Consider the following 17658-nt stretch of genomic DNA (forward strand, 5'->3'; position numbering starts at 1 on the left):
TAACACAGCACTTACATTATCTTCTTCTTGAATTTCCAAGGTGTAGGAAATCACTTCCTCTGGTGTACATCCTTCTACTTTATTCCATTGCAATGCAACCCACGTAACACCAGCTCGAACAAGCCTTGGTGCAGAAGGAGTCTGAGGAATGTTACCTGCAGTGTAGCATACCACCTCCTGGCTGTACCCACTATACAAGAACAGAGAAGGAGAGAGGAATATGTTAAAAGAACAGCACAGTGTTTTCACATATATAGATGGATTACTATTTTTTTTTTTGTATTTTCAAAAAATCTAGACAATGTTAATATGCCCAAGTGGAAAAGATGAGCACACAAAATTAGGGAAATGCCAGAACTAAAAACAAAAACAAATGCAGGATTACAAGTGCCCTCACAACCATTTTTATGGATTTCATTGCCATAATATTGGGAAAATAATAATGGATTGACTCAAATTAACTTACTATTAACTGTGAAGTAGAACAAAATCTAATTTAACAAAAGGAAAATAAAGCACAGCAAATAATGTCCAACTTCTCAACTTTTAGAAGTTAAACTTTATATGTAGTTTCTACCTTTGTACACTCAGAATACAATTTCTAATCAAGCTACAGCCTTGAAAGCCAAGTGCTTCAGCAAGTCCCACTACTTCAGACATCCCTCTCAAAGAAAGCAGGGAAAATCTATCCAGTCATGACCACACACGCTCAGCATCACGTAGGAGCTGTTTGGTGCAGGCACGGATACCTTCCAACTCTCCAGGCTGGCTCTGCTCCTTTCTGACCTTCCCTGCCCAAATTTCTTTGCATTCAAAGCTGAGCAATAAAGTCATTCTTTCACAAAGCTCAGGTTGCAAAGAAAGAGAACATCTGCAGCAGGAGAGATGCATGCTCTCATCTTGTCTAAATCCCAGCACACAATGCCCTGAAACAGAACAGGCTGTTGTGTTGAACAAGTGTGGGAAGTTCTCCTAACACCCCAGGCAGACTATACAAAGTACAATGGAAATTTGAGATCAAAACTTAAAATGGATAGATTTCAGTGAATTTTCAGCAGCACATCATCGGAACTCTCAATTGAGTGCAGTGTTCTTGCAATTTTCAGATTTGTTTCCAAAGTACAAAGGTATATTGTTTCTTAACAAAGCCATCACATGAATTTAATGCACACAAAAATCTGTATCTGCTTTTTGTGGGTCTTCTTTCTCAAGAACAACAGATGTATGAGTGTTGAAAAAAACAAAAACACCTGTAACGAGCACCCAAACAAGAAAAAATCATCTCAAACGATAAATCCACAAGCATTACAACTAACCAACACCATCTTAAAATATGAACTGTTAGATGACATTAGCATGTCATAATTTTGAGTGCTGTCTATAAAAAACAAGCCGTGTGCTGTTGGTGCTTATCTTGTAGATTAACACATAGCAGCTGACCATGAATATACTTGTTAGTCCACTCCCTCTTCAATAGCTTGAGAAAAAAAAGAGAGAATATAACAGAAAAAAAAAAGGTGGGGGGGGGAGTGGGTGGGGAGAAGTTGTGCAGCATGCCCAAAAACATTTTTTAAAAATCTGGGATCTGGCAAAAAGAAGAGATTCCAAAGCTGGGAACTTTGCAGAGACACCACCATCTGGCAGTGCCCTTCCATTTGCACTTGGCAGCTCCAGCTCAAGTCCCTCCACAGTTCATGGACTATTTAAACAGGGAGGGAAGTAATCTTGAAAGAAACTGGCAAAAGGAACGTGAACAGTCCCTGCACATCTCAGAGGGACACCAATTAACTTTTAAAAGTCATATATCACTAGGAGTTTTGTGTTTAAGATGACAGAACGATACAGCAATCTTCCTCAGCAAAGCACATCGTTGTTTTTCTTTTTCTTTCCTTCTAGTAATAATTATTAGATCCTGCTTAGCTAAGGACAATAAATGAGTATACAAAAGCACTGGATGTTTAGCTTCTTCACAGCTAAACTCTTCCTCGCCTACTCTCCTCCAGAGGCGCACAGCCGCTCACGGAGACGTGTCTTGGACATGCTCTGGTCCTTGCTGGGCAGTGTTTTAGCCCAGTGCTCCCCAGGAAGTCCTTGAGAATTGGAATAAGCCTGACTTCTCATCACCTTCACTTAAATGCATCTGTGCACAGGCAAAAAAGAAGACTCTGAAACCCATCTTGCAGTGCCCTTGAGTGTGCCCGTCCCCTCTCAGTCCCGGTTCTTGCCCCCTTCTTTCCCACCCTGTCAGCCAGCCCTGCCAGTTCCCCTGAAGAAGGAAAGGACTGTACTGCTGAAAAAAGACAGAAGGGCTTTGCTTTAAAATAGAAAAATAAATACATCAAGATTCCTTTCAAAATCTGTAACTCAACTTCCTCTTGCTTGTTTTTCTTGGTTCGCAGAGATCCCTAGTGGGAATTTCACATAAAAGATGTATTCTTTTTGTGTAAGAAATAGACCACAAAACACCATTTAGCACCTCAAAAGGAGTCTATCTGCTTCGACCAACCTCATCACTCTGAAGGGACGTGGCAATTCCCTGGGGGTGAATGATACCACCGGAGAAGGTGTGATATACATTAAAGCATTAATAATAGATCAAACATCAGATATTTAACCCAAAACCATAAAGAGGGAAAAAAAAATAAATCAAGAAAGTCAGAAGTCCCTCTTTACACTGTCATATTGCAAGTTAAACTCTTCAACTACCACTTTTTGTCAATGAAGTGTGCACCCTGGGATAACTTACCTAGTACCGATGTCATTCTGAGCTGCTAATCGGAAGGTGTAACCCAAAGCTGGACAAAGCTTTGTCAACTTGCAATGCTTCTGGCTTCCAAAGTAACACTCTCTGAAACCACTGTTCCGTTTTCCCTAGAAAGAGAACCATCTGTAATTAGATAGCTTCAAAACAAAACCAGACATTTCTTATCCTATGACGAACTGTTAAATGATATTAGAATTAGATGCTTTCACACAGGGACTGTGCAAACGGAACTCTGAAGTCACTGACAGCATCGCTACGTTACCTAAAACAATACATAACACCATCAGTCTGTTGTCTGATTCCTCCTCTTTCCAGATTCTTACCTTCATGAGAGGTATTTACAGCTTGTCATTATACTTGAAATCAGATTTATCTTATTCATTAACAAAGAAATGTCTAAGTTAGGTGTGAAATTCATCTGTGAATCGACCCGCTCACAGGAACCCTGTAACGCTTCTTGAGCGCTACCCTCTGCACACCAAATTCCACGTAAACCCTACAAGCCCTTCAAAAACACTTCATCCCACAAGAGGGCTCTCGCTGCCCGCCGTCCACCGACTCCCGCTGCTCCAGGGATGGGTGAGCACGGGCACAGCCTTAACCCTGTCCCACACAGCACTCAGACGTGAGCCCTAAGGGCAGCAGAGATTGAACCCATAGAGATGGAACCCATACTGAGCAGTGTGGGGCCGGACACACATCTGGCTGTTCAGAGCATGCGGCATGTGATGGCAGAGATGATCTGCTGGAAAGCATGATACCTTGTTGAGAAAGTTGGATGTCAAAGGTACATGGGGGAGCTTCGCATTAGTTTGACCTGGAGCTACTATGAGCCCTGACAAAGCCAAGACGGGGCAGCAGCATGAGATGGTCTTGAGAAAGCTAAGTCCCAAATACTTCCCAAGGCACATCATGTACAAGCCAGGACAGGGACATTCAAAAATCCCCCTCCTCGTTTAAAATAAAACTAAAACCTTTTCAATCCCACCCAACTATATATGAGCTAGGATTAAAAAATGTTGAGTTGCTGCAGGACAGCCTCCAAAACGTCAAAGAGCAGCTGGTCTCACCCTACACATGAGAAATAGTGGTTTTGGGGTCCTTCAGGACGGAGTGCTGACAGAGGGCCCAGGCTGCTCAATACGAATACAAATAACACCTACGTGAGATGACACAGTTTAAACTGTTTTAATTTCAAAATCTGAATGCAAAACCATTGCACAGTAATGTCATAAAGTCCCCAAAGGCACAGCAGAAGAGAAGCCTAGCAGAACACCATCATGCGCTTGAACCGGTGCATGGATACCTCCAAGGAAGTGGCAGAGATGCTCCAAGAGCTGCGCTGTGCCATTTGTACACCTGGCACCTGCCTCTACAGGTTTGTATTTTTATTTTACCTTGGTAAAATTAACACCTGCCCATAGATGAGACTACATAGTTCACAGCTTGACAGAAGACTCGATGTTTCTAGACACAAGTAAACTATCAGGAAAATTAATAATACAGGCATCTCTCCTTGCAGTTAACTCCCAAACATCCCAACCTCCTCCTTGGGCTCCGTCTTTCTTTCCAGGCACTGTTCTTCTTCCATGCTCAATACATTACTTCATCACTGAAGATTTCCAAAGTGCCCGAGTGGGACAGACATTTTTCCCTGACACCATTCTCCAGCCTCTATCAATTCCCACCTCTTCTCATTCGGATTGCAACACAGAAGCAAGAAGTCCATAAAATGTTTGTAGTAAATCTCTGAAATGTGTTTACCAAACTAGAAACAATCGTGCAGACCTCCAGCGCTGCACAACCATTTGGAGACACTAAAGGGACATTTAGCACACTGGTAAACAACTGTAACTTACTTTTATTTCCCCAGTGCTGTTCCACACTTGCTCTACAACTTGGTTTTATCCACAATCTTCCTCAACTTCACCCACCTGCTCTGGCTGCAACGTTACGGTACAGATCAACTAAATTAAGGGCTGGAACTGGAAGAAAATCGTGAATCCTAAAGCCAAAGTCCCTCGTAAGTGAGAGCACTTTTCAAATCTAAATCCCTAGACATACAGTTGCATGATAAAAATTATTTTCAACAAAAATAAGAGGTCTCAGTGTTTCCCAGCTCAATGATAACCTGTTTAATATCCAGACTACACAAAACCTAATTACTAATCCTATGTTTTAATAAAATATCCATTATATAGTTAATATAGTTAATATAATATAGTATATTATATCAGTGCAGGACTACTAAGAATGGATTTTTTTTTCCTGTGCAAACTTTTGCAGATTCAGATGCCTTGAACAAAGTTTTCTTTAACTGTTTAAAATCATCCTGACTTCCCTGTTTTTATGCTTACGGGTGTACATTTTTCCATCATTTTCCTCTGCTTCTTCTCCTAGAGAAGCAGAGTGGCCAAACGCTAAGCATGCAATTAAATAAACAGATGTACAGTGGTGGCTGGCTGAAAAGGGAAGTCTCACCTGTAGCACAACGCCTGAACTGAGAGCAGTGGACCACAGAAACCCCAGTTTGACTAACTGGTGGGTTAAAACTTTATAAAGACTGCCAAACACTAAAGTTATCATCAGTCTTGCAGGAGAAAAATTCTGATATCATATACATTTTTCTTCTAGACCCGGTACTGTACATTCCCCAGACTCGCTCAGAGACTGACTGGTATTCAAATCACTCAGACTGGCTGGTATTTTGCCTTCTATTGGCACTAATTGGAGAGGCTGGCCGATATTTCTAATTATCCTGGCATTAATAGCCTGGAAATAGTCTCTCCGCTCCTTCTCTCCCAAGATTTATGAAAGCTCTAATGCTGGCATAATTATAGACAAGCACAACTGGCAGGCTGGTACTGGCTGCCACCCAAGAGCCTCGCAGCTTTCCCAGAATCCTTCTCCTATTCTTTGTACGCTCAGCATCCAAGTTTTAATCCTCTCAATAATGTTTCATAAGTTGCTTAAAATACACTGTATCATTTCCACAAATATTTCTAATCCACAGATTTCAGAGGGAGAGCAGACACTGGCTGACTTCTTCACTAGCTCTCCTTTCTCCAGCCTGTGTTCCCTGTTCTTCACAGCGCCATCCCATAATGTGCTGGGCAGCAGGGCCTGTCTGAGGAAACCAGAACAATTCAGTTGTACAAATCCATTAGAATTCGCACACTGCCATAACACAGCACATTAACACAAATTTAAAAGTTTTGCCTGCTATTTCAGCTCCATTTAAAGCTACGCATTCAATTAAAACAGGGCGCTGAAGTTTCTTGTGGAGCTCAGAGTTTACTGAGATACTGGCTATGAGAATTTATATGGGTTTTGTTGACTGACTGCATTCCCTGCAGCAGACACAGTAAACACAAAAGAAGATGAACCACTGCAGGTAGGGTGGATGTAGAAACCGAGCACAGTCCTTCCCAAGACCTCGAAGCAAAAGACCGAACAAAAGCTGCCAGCAGCAGCTCTGCAACCAGGAGGCATGGCACCAATCTGTTGCAGGCCACGCTAGTGTTACCTTCTGTGTTTGGTTCACACTGGCAATAAAAAGCAACAGACTGATCCTCAATCTGGCACGAGGCTGCAATGCAAACTGTCAACGGTTATTACAGACTCACCCTAATATCTCTGCGATGCATTTGTTATGCAGGCTCTTCTGCGAGGGTCTGCATTTTCTGTATACACAAGCGTTTAGAAAACAGTACAGGACTTAGGGAACATCCCTCAAATAGGTGTGTAATGAACAATTTTATCCAAGACTATGCTGTGGCACGTGTACCTGCAGTGACATGGGCACAAAACAGACCCAGAGGGCAGGAGGGTGAGCAAACACGAGCCCAAGCATGGGAATGGAGCTGTGTACCCAAATTCTGGTGGATCATCACTGAGATGCACAGACCAGTGTCAGGTAGTATAAATTCATATACATGTATCTCTGCCAGCTAGCTACCTCATGAAATTTGAAACTTTTTGGTAGAACAAAATGATCTCCCTTTATCTGTACATAAACTTAATAATCAACTCCTCATCAACAAATCATTAAATTGCTCGGTACTGTACCTGTCTCTGTTCTGTGCCAGTTAAATCACAACGCTTTGGGGATCAGAATTACAGCAGCATCACACACTGCATGAGAGATGTCCTTGTCTCTGGCTCAGGAACAGTCCTCCACTTCCCCATGGAGAATGAATAGGATACTACCACTACCCATATGCACAAGAGAAACATTTATTTACTACCACTTAATCACAGAACGATCATTTCACATCTAATTAGCAACAAAGGCCTGATTCTTACAGCACTGCCAGAGGCATTTTTCACTGCAGTTACTGAGGTTGATGAACGCTGGCAGCAGGAGAAAGCATCAGCCCTGCCGCAGCGATGCTTTCCGTTAGGTGGGTTTTTAACATAACTTTTGAGATCAGCCTTTTGCTTACCCTGAACGATCAATTCCGGCACGAAGTTATAAATTGATTAGCGAAGCATTACAATTACAATTCAAAGACCTGTGGCAGTACTGGGAAAGAAAGTGTTTGCCTGTTCTGAGCAACAGGTAACATGCAAATGAAGTAATCCAAACTGGGAGGGAACAAGGTGAAATAACAGGATTAGCTTTGCCCATCTACTGTTTTATTTTCCAGTCTGCAAGTCAGGAAAAAAATAATAATTATTTAGGACTAAACAGAAGAACCAGAGGAATTTGGGCAGGACCAGCCCAACGACGTATGAAGCAGGACAGCGTTCTCTTCCTGCAAGTAGGTCGGAAAACAACAAACCTGATTCCAACAAAGAAACAAAAGCAATTCATTTAGGTTTCATCTAAAGCTCATCCCCCTAAAACACAGTGGCACAAAAGAAGATTTCTGAAACGTGTACGGGAACAGACAGCTACGCCAGAGAACGGGGAGAGCACTGCATCAGGAAACTACAGTAAGAGCCTGCTCCAAGCACCTCCCTGCACGAGGCTCGCTGAGGAGCGCGGCACCCGCAGTCCCAGGCAGATGCCCCAGTGCCGAGCTGGAACGTGGTGCTGCAGCCCCGGAGGGCCTGGCAGCTGCAGGAGGGATTAGGTGCTGTCCTCTTGCTGCAATTTACAGCCCCACCTAATCCTAGCCCTGTAAAGCAACATGACGCTTCTGCTATCATCTTACAGCAACGGTTTATTTTTTGCATAGGGGAGCGATGCCATCTACACTCCTGGCTGCATTTCTGATGCTATAAACCACCACTTTAACTGCCTCGGCCAGACGTGAGGCCTGAGATGCTGCACGTGGCAGGCTGCAGGGCTCGAACCAACCCAGCTGGGGGGAGCTGGGGCACAGGGACCAGTCCTGGGGGCACAGGGCCCTGCTCGCTCACCCCACAGCTGCTCCCGCTCCCCTCCCATGCCTGACACTGGTTTTATTCCTATAGATTGGGGGTGAAGCCTGCCAGTGCTGATCCCAGGACATGTGCGGTGAGGGTTTTTCATGGCTCACTCTCATCCTCCCCCCTGTTATGAAGCGACTCCACTTACTAAGACTCTAGCTTTATTAGTGGATGGATTTCTTGTTCTCCAGTCATGCAAAACCCTCTCTACTTTGCCGTCACATTTTAATTTCCTTCTCATCACTGATTTTCCTCTGTTTATATTTTATTCTGTGCCCCGTAGGTAATGAATGTTGCTCTAGCTGAGCTCTGGCATAGCTTTTGCTGTTGCCTGGTGTGCGTTCTCTTCTTCCCCCACGTACTTATTTCTTGATTTCACCAGGACACAGTGGGGCATTGTAACAAACTCAGTGGTTTTGCTTATGTGGCATTTACATGGCCCAGTGAGAGGGTACAGGACTTCACAAGTGACTTATCTTCTGTACTTGGGTGCTGTAACTTTGGGAGTTCACGTCACTGCATCGGGGACACAACTTGGAAAGGTGTGCAGAGCAGCTTGCCCATCTCACCGAGCTGGTAGCTCAGGCTCCTGCAAAAAGAGCCCTCTGGCACACCCTGCTGCATTTTCAGATGTTTTCATTAGCAAGCCTTAACATCAAATTTTAATTCAGCAACTCTAAATTGCATTTCTGGCTCATATCAGAGTAAAAATTGTTTTCAGATGAGCTACACCTGTGGCTTTAACTGTCTCACAACTGGACAAGCACATCACTGTCAGGAGGCACCTCAAACCACTGGAGATGACATTGGGCTGTCATTTTTTCATCTGTGCTGGCTAGCTATCCACTGGGATCTCAGATTTCAGGATTGTTACTGAGAAAAAGTAATCAAAAGAGATAGGCAATCAGGTTTGCTTCTTTTTTTTTTTTTTTTTTTTTTTTTTTTGCCATTGGTACATGAGCCAGCCAAAAAAAAGCAGCTTTTGGTCTGTGAAAGAAAATTGACATGATCACTCTCTCTAGCTATATGCTCTGTATTAAAAAGTTTAAAGGACAAGGGTATTGTAGGATTCTCTGACACGTATCAAAAATTACGACTAGGAGCCACATGGACAAAATTAACATTGAAAGTAGGTGCACTGTATAAATGCTCTGTTGTTGGTCCTTCTGACAAACCTTCTGTTGCTTCCCTTCCCTTTGCAGGCTGGAATCATCCATGTGTTTCCACTACTTCATTCCTCTGTGCTGTTATGTTCCCATGGCTTCCCAGTTAATGGGAGACTTGCAAGGGATCAAAACTGCAGATCCAAGACATCACAGAAGGTATAATGGAATTATCCTGGCCCATCCTTTTGGAGAAATGTTATTTTATTTCCTTTCCCGGACCTCACACTCCATCATTTTTTCTTCTTCACTGACAACCTTTCCCCTTCCACTATGCAGAGGGGGGCAGCAAGCCATTCTGAAGTTATTGTTTAATTTTAGTTCAGTTCAGAGGGTTTCTCATCATGGAAGTCCCACTTGCTGTGATAGTACATACAGTAAATGTTTGCACAGTGAACGGTTCCAAATGTCAAATGTAGCAGAATGATCTGGGAACATGTTACCAGTGAAATGATGGAAAACAATTCATAATATACTATTCCCTTTAGAATATTATTTTTAGAATATTAAAAACCCCAAGATATGTTTCTCAGACTGTGCAACGAAACACCCTTTCACACTCTTCATTTCCTGACTCATCACATTTTATTTTATTTTTTCTTAACATGTTACCCAAGCCTTTTGCCACCCAACACATTTTTTCCCTTAAAGATGATAATCACTGACTCATGCTTTCTGCAGAAATATGTCTTGTGCAATGGAAAGGAGGCATAAAGGAATTAGGGGAAGGAGGGAGAACTCACAACTAGAACCTACCTCTCCAGCAAGTAACACTCCACATCTGGCTTTTGGCACCCTCCCCAACAGCATGATACTCACTAACAGTGTAAGATCATCAGGAGATAGAACTTATTTCCCTTTGTGTCTGTAAGAAGACTAATTGGCACTGTGTAGAGGGCACCATTATTTTAACCCTGAACACATTTTCTGCACAAAGGGCTGCACGATCATGCCTTATCTCCTTTGAGGCAGAAACAGTGTTATTCTGCACTTAGCATCCAGGAGAACGTGATCATGAACAGACTTCTAAGACACATCAAAAAGCAAGTAATAGTAAGTAATCCTAATTAACAAATTAGGCACACCAAACAAGCAATAAAAGTTAAATTTCAACAGTACAGAAGCAGAGTGGTGTCTCTGCATAAAACACACTGAACAAGAAGTATTCCCCCCACTGTCCCTTTTACCCTCCCAGCTCTCCACCTAATGCCACCAGGATTTCATTTTCCTACTTCTAGTTTCCCCTGTATTTAATTATTTTTCTTTACTCAGAAAATCCTTGTAAAGTCTGAGTGCCATTTATTTATGTATTTATTTCAACTAGTTGCTACTTACCTCATCCCACTCTAGAAGGTAGCTGGTGATTTTTGAACCATTATCAATGGGTGCCTACAAACAAAAATAAACAGAAGGCGGTTTTGGGAAGAAGAGAAAACTACTTTTTTCCCCCTAGGCAAATGACTACAGTTTAAAGTGAAACCAAAGCTTGGGGTTTGCACACAGCTTGGCAACCTCTTAACAAGTAACGAGAAGAAGCTGAATGTAATGAAACACATACATTTTAAAAGTCAAGTCAGTGCACAGGGAGGGATTTGTCAGCGTACAGCGAGTTCAAGTCCCTTACTGAAAAATGACCCTCTCAGCTTTCAGTTACTGGCTACAGTTATGTTCATTGTTGGCCAGCTGGTATTCTTCTGTTTTGTTGTGTGCCCAATCTGATCCAAGCGTTACCCACCTTCCACTGTAAGGTTAAGGAGCTTTTGGTCCTGTGCGAGGGTTTGGGTGGGAAGGGACACTCCGGTGCTGAGCTGTGAGTGGTGAAGCTTACTGGCTCTGAGCAGGATCCCTTTACTGAATTGTACATTGCATATACCCTGCAAATAGACACATTGACATGGGTTATAAGTTTGCTGACAGTTACAAGATGAGAAAGCACAGCCTTAGCCACAATATTTGACTACCAAAGCATCCATGATACAGTCGGTTAATGACAGATTACTCACAGAACAGTGGCTATCGTTACTCTACTTCACTTGGTACAGGTATGCAAAAAAAAAAAAAAGATTCACAGCAGAAGAGGAACATTACAGCACTTTGTGCACATGCTCCCCTAACCCACCGAGTTACCATCACCTTTTCTTTCCACCACAAGCAACTGTTTCCTTGGCCATTGGCAGCCTTTCAAACACTGTGTTAAAATCCTCTTCAGAATACAACAGAAACCATGAAGTCATAGAAAAAGGTATGAACTTTAATGCCCTGCTTACACTTGACTCACACATACCGCACTCAGTGGTGGTAACTGCTAGTCTCCTTCCATGACTGCAAGCTTCTCCTACACAGCTGCAGTGTCAGTACTTGGTGAGCTTTATGGATTAAAGCTGACACAATAGTAGGGACAAACACAGCTCAGAAACATTGCTCTGACAAACTAAAAATCTTAGATGTGAATTTGATTTCAAGCAATTCTCTATACGTATCAGCTTAAAGGGGGATATACGTTACAAATACATGGGAAAACAAGTAGAACACATCTGAGCACCTCCTTGTGGTGCTTTTCTCTGAAAAATTAATGATGTTATTTTTCCCTTTCACATTTTCCGTGGAGCAAAAGTGCAAATTGGAAGTCAACGCAGAAAAAGTTCAAACCCTGACCAGACAATGACCTCCGGACTGGCTGTGCTATTGTGTGCTTGAATGCAGAGTTTAAGAAAGGGCAATTTCTAAATTTGTTTTCAGTAGATAAGAGCAATTTCTGTACAATGGCCACCTACATAGAATCAAACCTTTGGGGGAAGTTCACGAGAACTGCTGTAGCGCTGCTATACAGATCACCTGTTAGCAGTCAGGAGTGAAAACAAATGCAATTAATTAATTGCGTCTGCATCTGGCAACTCTGTGCATGTGTGCCGGAAATCAGCATAGCTGAGAATCAAATGGGGAATACAACTGAATGAAAGTGAGTTTAACGAGCTTTTTCTGCAAGTCATTGAAAAACTGCATTTGAGTTTGCCAGTTGTGCTCAGCAGCTGAGGTGTCCCTGTCCATAAGCTCCCCTGCTGTAAAACCTACCACCTACTACCAGGTGTAACGTCAGCTCTTGGAAGATGAAAGAAAGAAAAATGAGGGTTGTAGAATTAGGTGGCTCTGGAATTTCTAAGGCAGAAGCTCTTTGTGTGATTAAAGACTTCATTTTCATCCACTTTAGCCATGAAAGAGACTGACAGGCCCTCAAAAAGAGAGCACCGTCATCTTTAAAACTACCAACAAGGTAATACTTGAAGAAATGCAGGATACAGATTCAGAATGAAACAAGCTGTTCTAGGTGCCCAGGGCCTAATACAGCATCTATCTGTGCGAAAACAGAAGCCCTTAGAGATGCTGCCAAGGTTAAGGAGACCCAAGATGACGTGCTGAGTAATTGCTGGTCACATAAATTTCTTTACTTAGCAGATTTACTTCTTCATAGTTGTTAATATATAACGCGGTTTCAGCGAACAAAAAAAAATGTTGTAGAAAGCAGTCTGCTTTTAAACATTGGTTTCCTCCACTACAAACACATGCTGCTGTTTTTTTAAGTCTGACTTTTGTGTTTGGCAGTCACTTATTCTTTTTAAACAAAAGTTACAGCTAACTGTTCACAAATGATTTATAATTTGGCAAAAATGCAGGAAAACGCAGGGAACTGTAGGTAGGCAGAATGAATTGGTTTGGACGTTGGCCAGGATACGGGGGCAAATACCCCCCAACGCCCTTAAAAATCGCATGAGATCTCAACACTCCACTTTGCATGACTACCACTTTGCTGCTTGAAGCTTGCTTTAAAACTTCTGTTCAATTGCTTACAGCAGGAAGCTCAGCAGTGTTTTACAACTTTCTTCTTGCTACCATCCATCTGCTACTATGGCTGGGACTTCTGCCCGGCCTGGGAGCCCGAGCGGTTTATTTAGTTAGAAGAAGTTACTTATGGCCTTGAGAAGTTCATATTAGAGCTCTATTAGAAAATAACCCTAAAGAAAAAAAAAAAAAGCTGTAGTATCAGAGGAAGAAAGACTCATTTGGGTTGATTTTTCTCTCTCTTTGCTCAGAAGTGAAGTGCTTGTTCTAAAGCTTAACAAATAGTAACAGCCTTAATGGGAAAAAGCATGCCAAACATGGCCCTTGTCTAGAAAAACAGAAGGAAACAATAGACAGGAGTGAAAGGAGTTTTTTTAAGGATACCGAGCATAAGTGAACAGGATGTGAATTTTAAGCACTGGTTTGTAAGTAAAGCCTTTAAAAATGCAGTATGAGCAGATAGCGTTAAAAACAGCAGGAAGCAAAACTGAGAATGTGTTAGTAATTGGGCAACAAGCACAATTTTAGAAACAAAGAGAAATACAGTCTAAAAATATCAATATGGGACAGGGTGAACCCATTTTCGGGAATAAATTCTGAAATTACTATGGTCAGATGGATTTGTAATCAGCAGATTTACTTTACAAAGCACAGAATATTTATGAAAAAATATACCGGAGCACTTTCAGGTTTCCTAGCACATCTATGTTGCAATAAAAATGGCCAAATGCCACTTGCTTTAGTCAAATTTTGAACAAGGTTGAGGTGTCCCATTTTCTACAGAAGCACTTCAAGGCCCGTTACACATACATATGGAAATACACATGTAGGTGTCTTTTTTCCTCTTACTTCAGCCGTGACAATGATATGACAGAAATTGTATTGTTCAAAAAGCACTCTCATAACTTCAAATCTGAGATAAAACGCATCAGAAAATATTTAGGAGCCTCTGAAAAAACACCTTCAGAGGTAACCACAAGAATCTTGAGTTACACTTTAAAGTTAGACAAAAAAAAAACTTCCATGTTTATTTAATTGATCAGATTATATTTAAATGACATTCATAGTCACACTAACTCACCTGACATGATAATCTGTTGCTGGCCTAAGGTCTTTTAGGTTATATTCTAATTCTTCTCCACTGCAGAAAAGAAAGAAAAAAATAATCAATTAATTATGAAAAGGGGCATCACACTTAGCAGATCTCCTGATTTTCCAGTGACTAGTGACTCGAGCATATTATTACTTGAAAGAAGAAACAAAAATCCCAGCACAGAACAACAGCAGTAAACAATACACGAACAATTTGTCAACACACTTCATGTTTCTTCAAAACTTGATAAAGCTCTGTATATGTAACAGAACAGTAGTTATCATCCCAATTTGTAAAGTAACCTAACTATATTGGCTTATTTCAATGCTATCCTTAGATTTTGCTGACATTTAGATAAAGCTTGCTGTGTTTTTCAGCCCTCCCAGGGCTGAAGGGGTGCAATCAATACAACATTACTTTTGTACTTCTTGCACATGTATTAATTCAAAATACTTTTAAAAAAGTGTGAGCCAGTGGCTTCAGATGAAAAGGTTGTTTCTCGCACAACTGCTTCACTGATGATCGTTGCTTTCTTTTCCAGAGCCACACTCTCTGCGAGGACCGTGCCAAGGAGATGTTTAATTAATGCTCTAACAGCCAGATATCCAGATCTCTTTCAACAACAAGAATATTACAAGAACAAAGTTTCAGGCATTTAAGGAAAAAAACAGCATATAAATTGTTAATTTTAAATCTAACCAACAAAAAAACACATTATTTTTCCTTTTGGTTCATTTGCTAGTAAATGAACACTACGCTTGGTCATACGTTGCCGATTCTGTTAAGTATGGCATGGGCCAGTGCTTAGTAAGTAATAAGCATCTCATGTAAGTGCTTGGCTTATTCACAATTTTATTAAAATACAGGAAACAAGAAAACTCTCAATTTAGCACAAAGAAATATTCCACAAATAGCTATGGATAGGGATATAGGGATATATAGGGATATATCTCAAAAACACAAGAACAAAATCAGCCAAAAAGCACGCGCTTGCTGGGCTGCCAGAAATCCAGCAAAAATCCTCCTTTTTTTTTTCCTTTTTAAATATAGTCCAATTCTCTGCAAATTCATTTTTTTTTCCCTCTGAAACGAGTGCACCTCTTTGCAAAGAGAATGTATCCAACATATTGCAGGACTTTCTTTTGCCTATAGTACTAACGATCACTGTTGGTCATGATGGAGTATAGTGCATTAAGCTGATGGCTGTACTCTGGCCAGCAGCAGGAGACAGATTACTACTAGCAGCTTTAAAACAGATGCACAACATTTCATAACCAGGAGAAAATGCGCAGCCATCCCAGCAGTGAGCACAAAAAGTACTTGAAAGTATCCTTTCCATTTTAGGAGCTCAGCAGAATACATTAACATATTGAGATAACTCACAAACAGCCAGTGTAAATATCAGAAACAATCAGGCAGCATTTCCCTGATTAATATTCTCTGTTTATATTCCCCAAGACAGTCCATGCAGCACACCAGGAAGAATACTCTAATTCACAGGACATCTGAAGAAAGGAGATAGTTTGGTCTCAAGAGGGAATTCCACAAATGCTGTACCACCTGGACTCTATTTAATGACATTTGTGAAGGATTAGCTATTTCACAATAACCAAGGTCACATCTCAAAACTTTCTATCCTAGTCATCATTAAGAGCAAAAGAAAGAAAGGCGTAACACCATATGTACTTGATCACAAAATGAGCTCAGAGGATCACTGAAAGTGGAGACAGAGAAATCCCTCAGAATTTTTACTTAAGACTGCTAAAAGCCAAGCATTCCAGATTTTTCTGTGGACTGACGTAGCCAGCTCATTGCCGTGCTCTTTCCTCAACCGAGTTAAGACAACATGAAGCAGCAGAGAACTCAACTTTCGCTTGTTAACTTTAAAAATAGCCTTTAATGTTCTGAATTCTGCAAGTCCACAGAAATCCAGTCCATTAGGAAGGCAGCTACCCCATTTGAATGGTGTACATGAAAGGGTTTTGACATTTACCACAGAAGTAACCTTTTCATCGCTAATGGGTGAGACAGCAAGGCATGCAAGATCTGCAGCGTGCTGGGGAGGCAGAAAGGGGAGGCAATGAGGGGCTTGGGACAGGAACTCCACCAGATCAGCCTCCAGCTGCAGGCTCCTTCACAGCAAGGGGGTTTGACGGGATGGAGAAGAAGAAATGAGAGGCTGCTGCAAATGTGCCCTTTTGTGCAACTGACGGGCATGCCAAGATATACCCTGAAAGGCTGAGAGAACTTATATCTATTGAAAACATGAATTGAGAAGTGCACAAGTGTAAAAATGATACTGTTACCTGTAAATTATCTTGTATTTTCCATCTCTCCCTTTATCTGATAAGGCAACCTCGTAAGTACAGGTGTAAGGCAAACCATTGTTGTGTCTATCTGCATTTAAAAGGCCGGTGGGAGGTGACCAGGAAAGTAAAACTGTTCTTGCTTGAATATTTGTTACCTACAAAAGAAACAGAAGTTACTCTGAATTCCAAGAAAAACATCACCCTCTAAGCATTTGCCTTTTGTTCGCATCTTTACAGTCAATTTCTTGTAAACATGAAATTTCAGAGCTAGAGGTGTAAAGTCAAATATAGTCATCAACAACACAAAGACAAATACAGGTTCATAAACTAATCTCTAAGAGATGAGGAAAACAGAGTCCTATAGATCATTTTATAATCATTTTTCTAAAGTTTTTGTTAGTGAGATTCTCTAATAAAACTCCAGTGGCATTTTCAGTTGTCATGTTCCTTCTCACAATTTGAAATGGCAATAATTCAACTGCAAATAATTAAAAAAAAATATTAAATCTGCAAAATTACCCTGACTCAAAAACAGGGTAATCCTGGCGATTATCCTAACAGAAGTTTAGCCCATCAATTTAAAATTGTATCACAAATCGATCACTGTAAGTTCTGACAAAGGCTGCATTTATGATCTGTGGTCATCACTGGGTGCAGGAGCCTCCAAGCAGACAACTGGCTATCTCAGAAAGACAGCACAAACCATTAATGTGCATCTTCTGAAAAACGTCCAGAGAAGATGCTCTGCAGCCTCAAGCTCTCTGCCACTAGCTCTCCAATTTTCACAATGAAAATGACAGCCTTTTCTTTCTGTACTGTCAAATGTAAAGACGTTTTTTAGGATAGTAAAACGTGAGTTTTTATATCATTTATTTATTTCTCATACACATTAAATTTCATTGGTTTTATCATTTTAAGGGACTCAATACACAAAGCAAAGCACTATTTCAGAAGGTATGAGAGGAATGAGGCAGGTGCTCAGTTACACATTTCCTACTCTTTTCTTAAAGGTTCTGAACACCTTACCCATAAATGATGTGGTAACGAAGCATTAACATTAATTTGCTGTGTAAGTGGGCTTCCAATGAAACAGCTCAGGCTCAAGTTTGGATTCTG

The 17658-nt window shown here is 41.2% G+C and overlaps 1 protein-coding gene across 1 annotated transcript in view; it reads right to left on the reverse strand.

Moving 5' to 3' along the window:
- FNDC3B (fibronectin type III domain containing 3B) overlaps positions 1-17658 on the reverse strand; it is a 174312-nt gene that overhangs the window by 46278 nt on the left and 110376 nt on the right. The window contains exons 8-13 of the mRNA XM_084292430.1: positions 16540-16697; positions 14222-14281; positions 11039-11177; positions 10639-10692; positions 2747-2871; positions 16-190 (exon numbers count right to left, since the gene is read on the reverse strand). Coding sequence (XP_084148556.1) covers positions 16-190; positions 2747-2871; positions 10639-10692; positions 11039-11177; positions 14222-14281; positions 16540-16697 — 711 coding nt within the window. The remainder of the gene's footprint in view (positions 1-15; positions 191-2746; positions 2872-10638; positions 10693-11038; positions 11178-14221; positions 14282-16539; positions 16698-17658) is intronic.

Source organism: Netta rufina (assembly GCF_964035555.1).
Source record: "Netta rufina genome assembly, chromosome: 9".
NCBI lineage: Eukaryota > Metazoa > Chordata > Aves > Anseriformes > Anatidae > Netta > Netta rufina.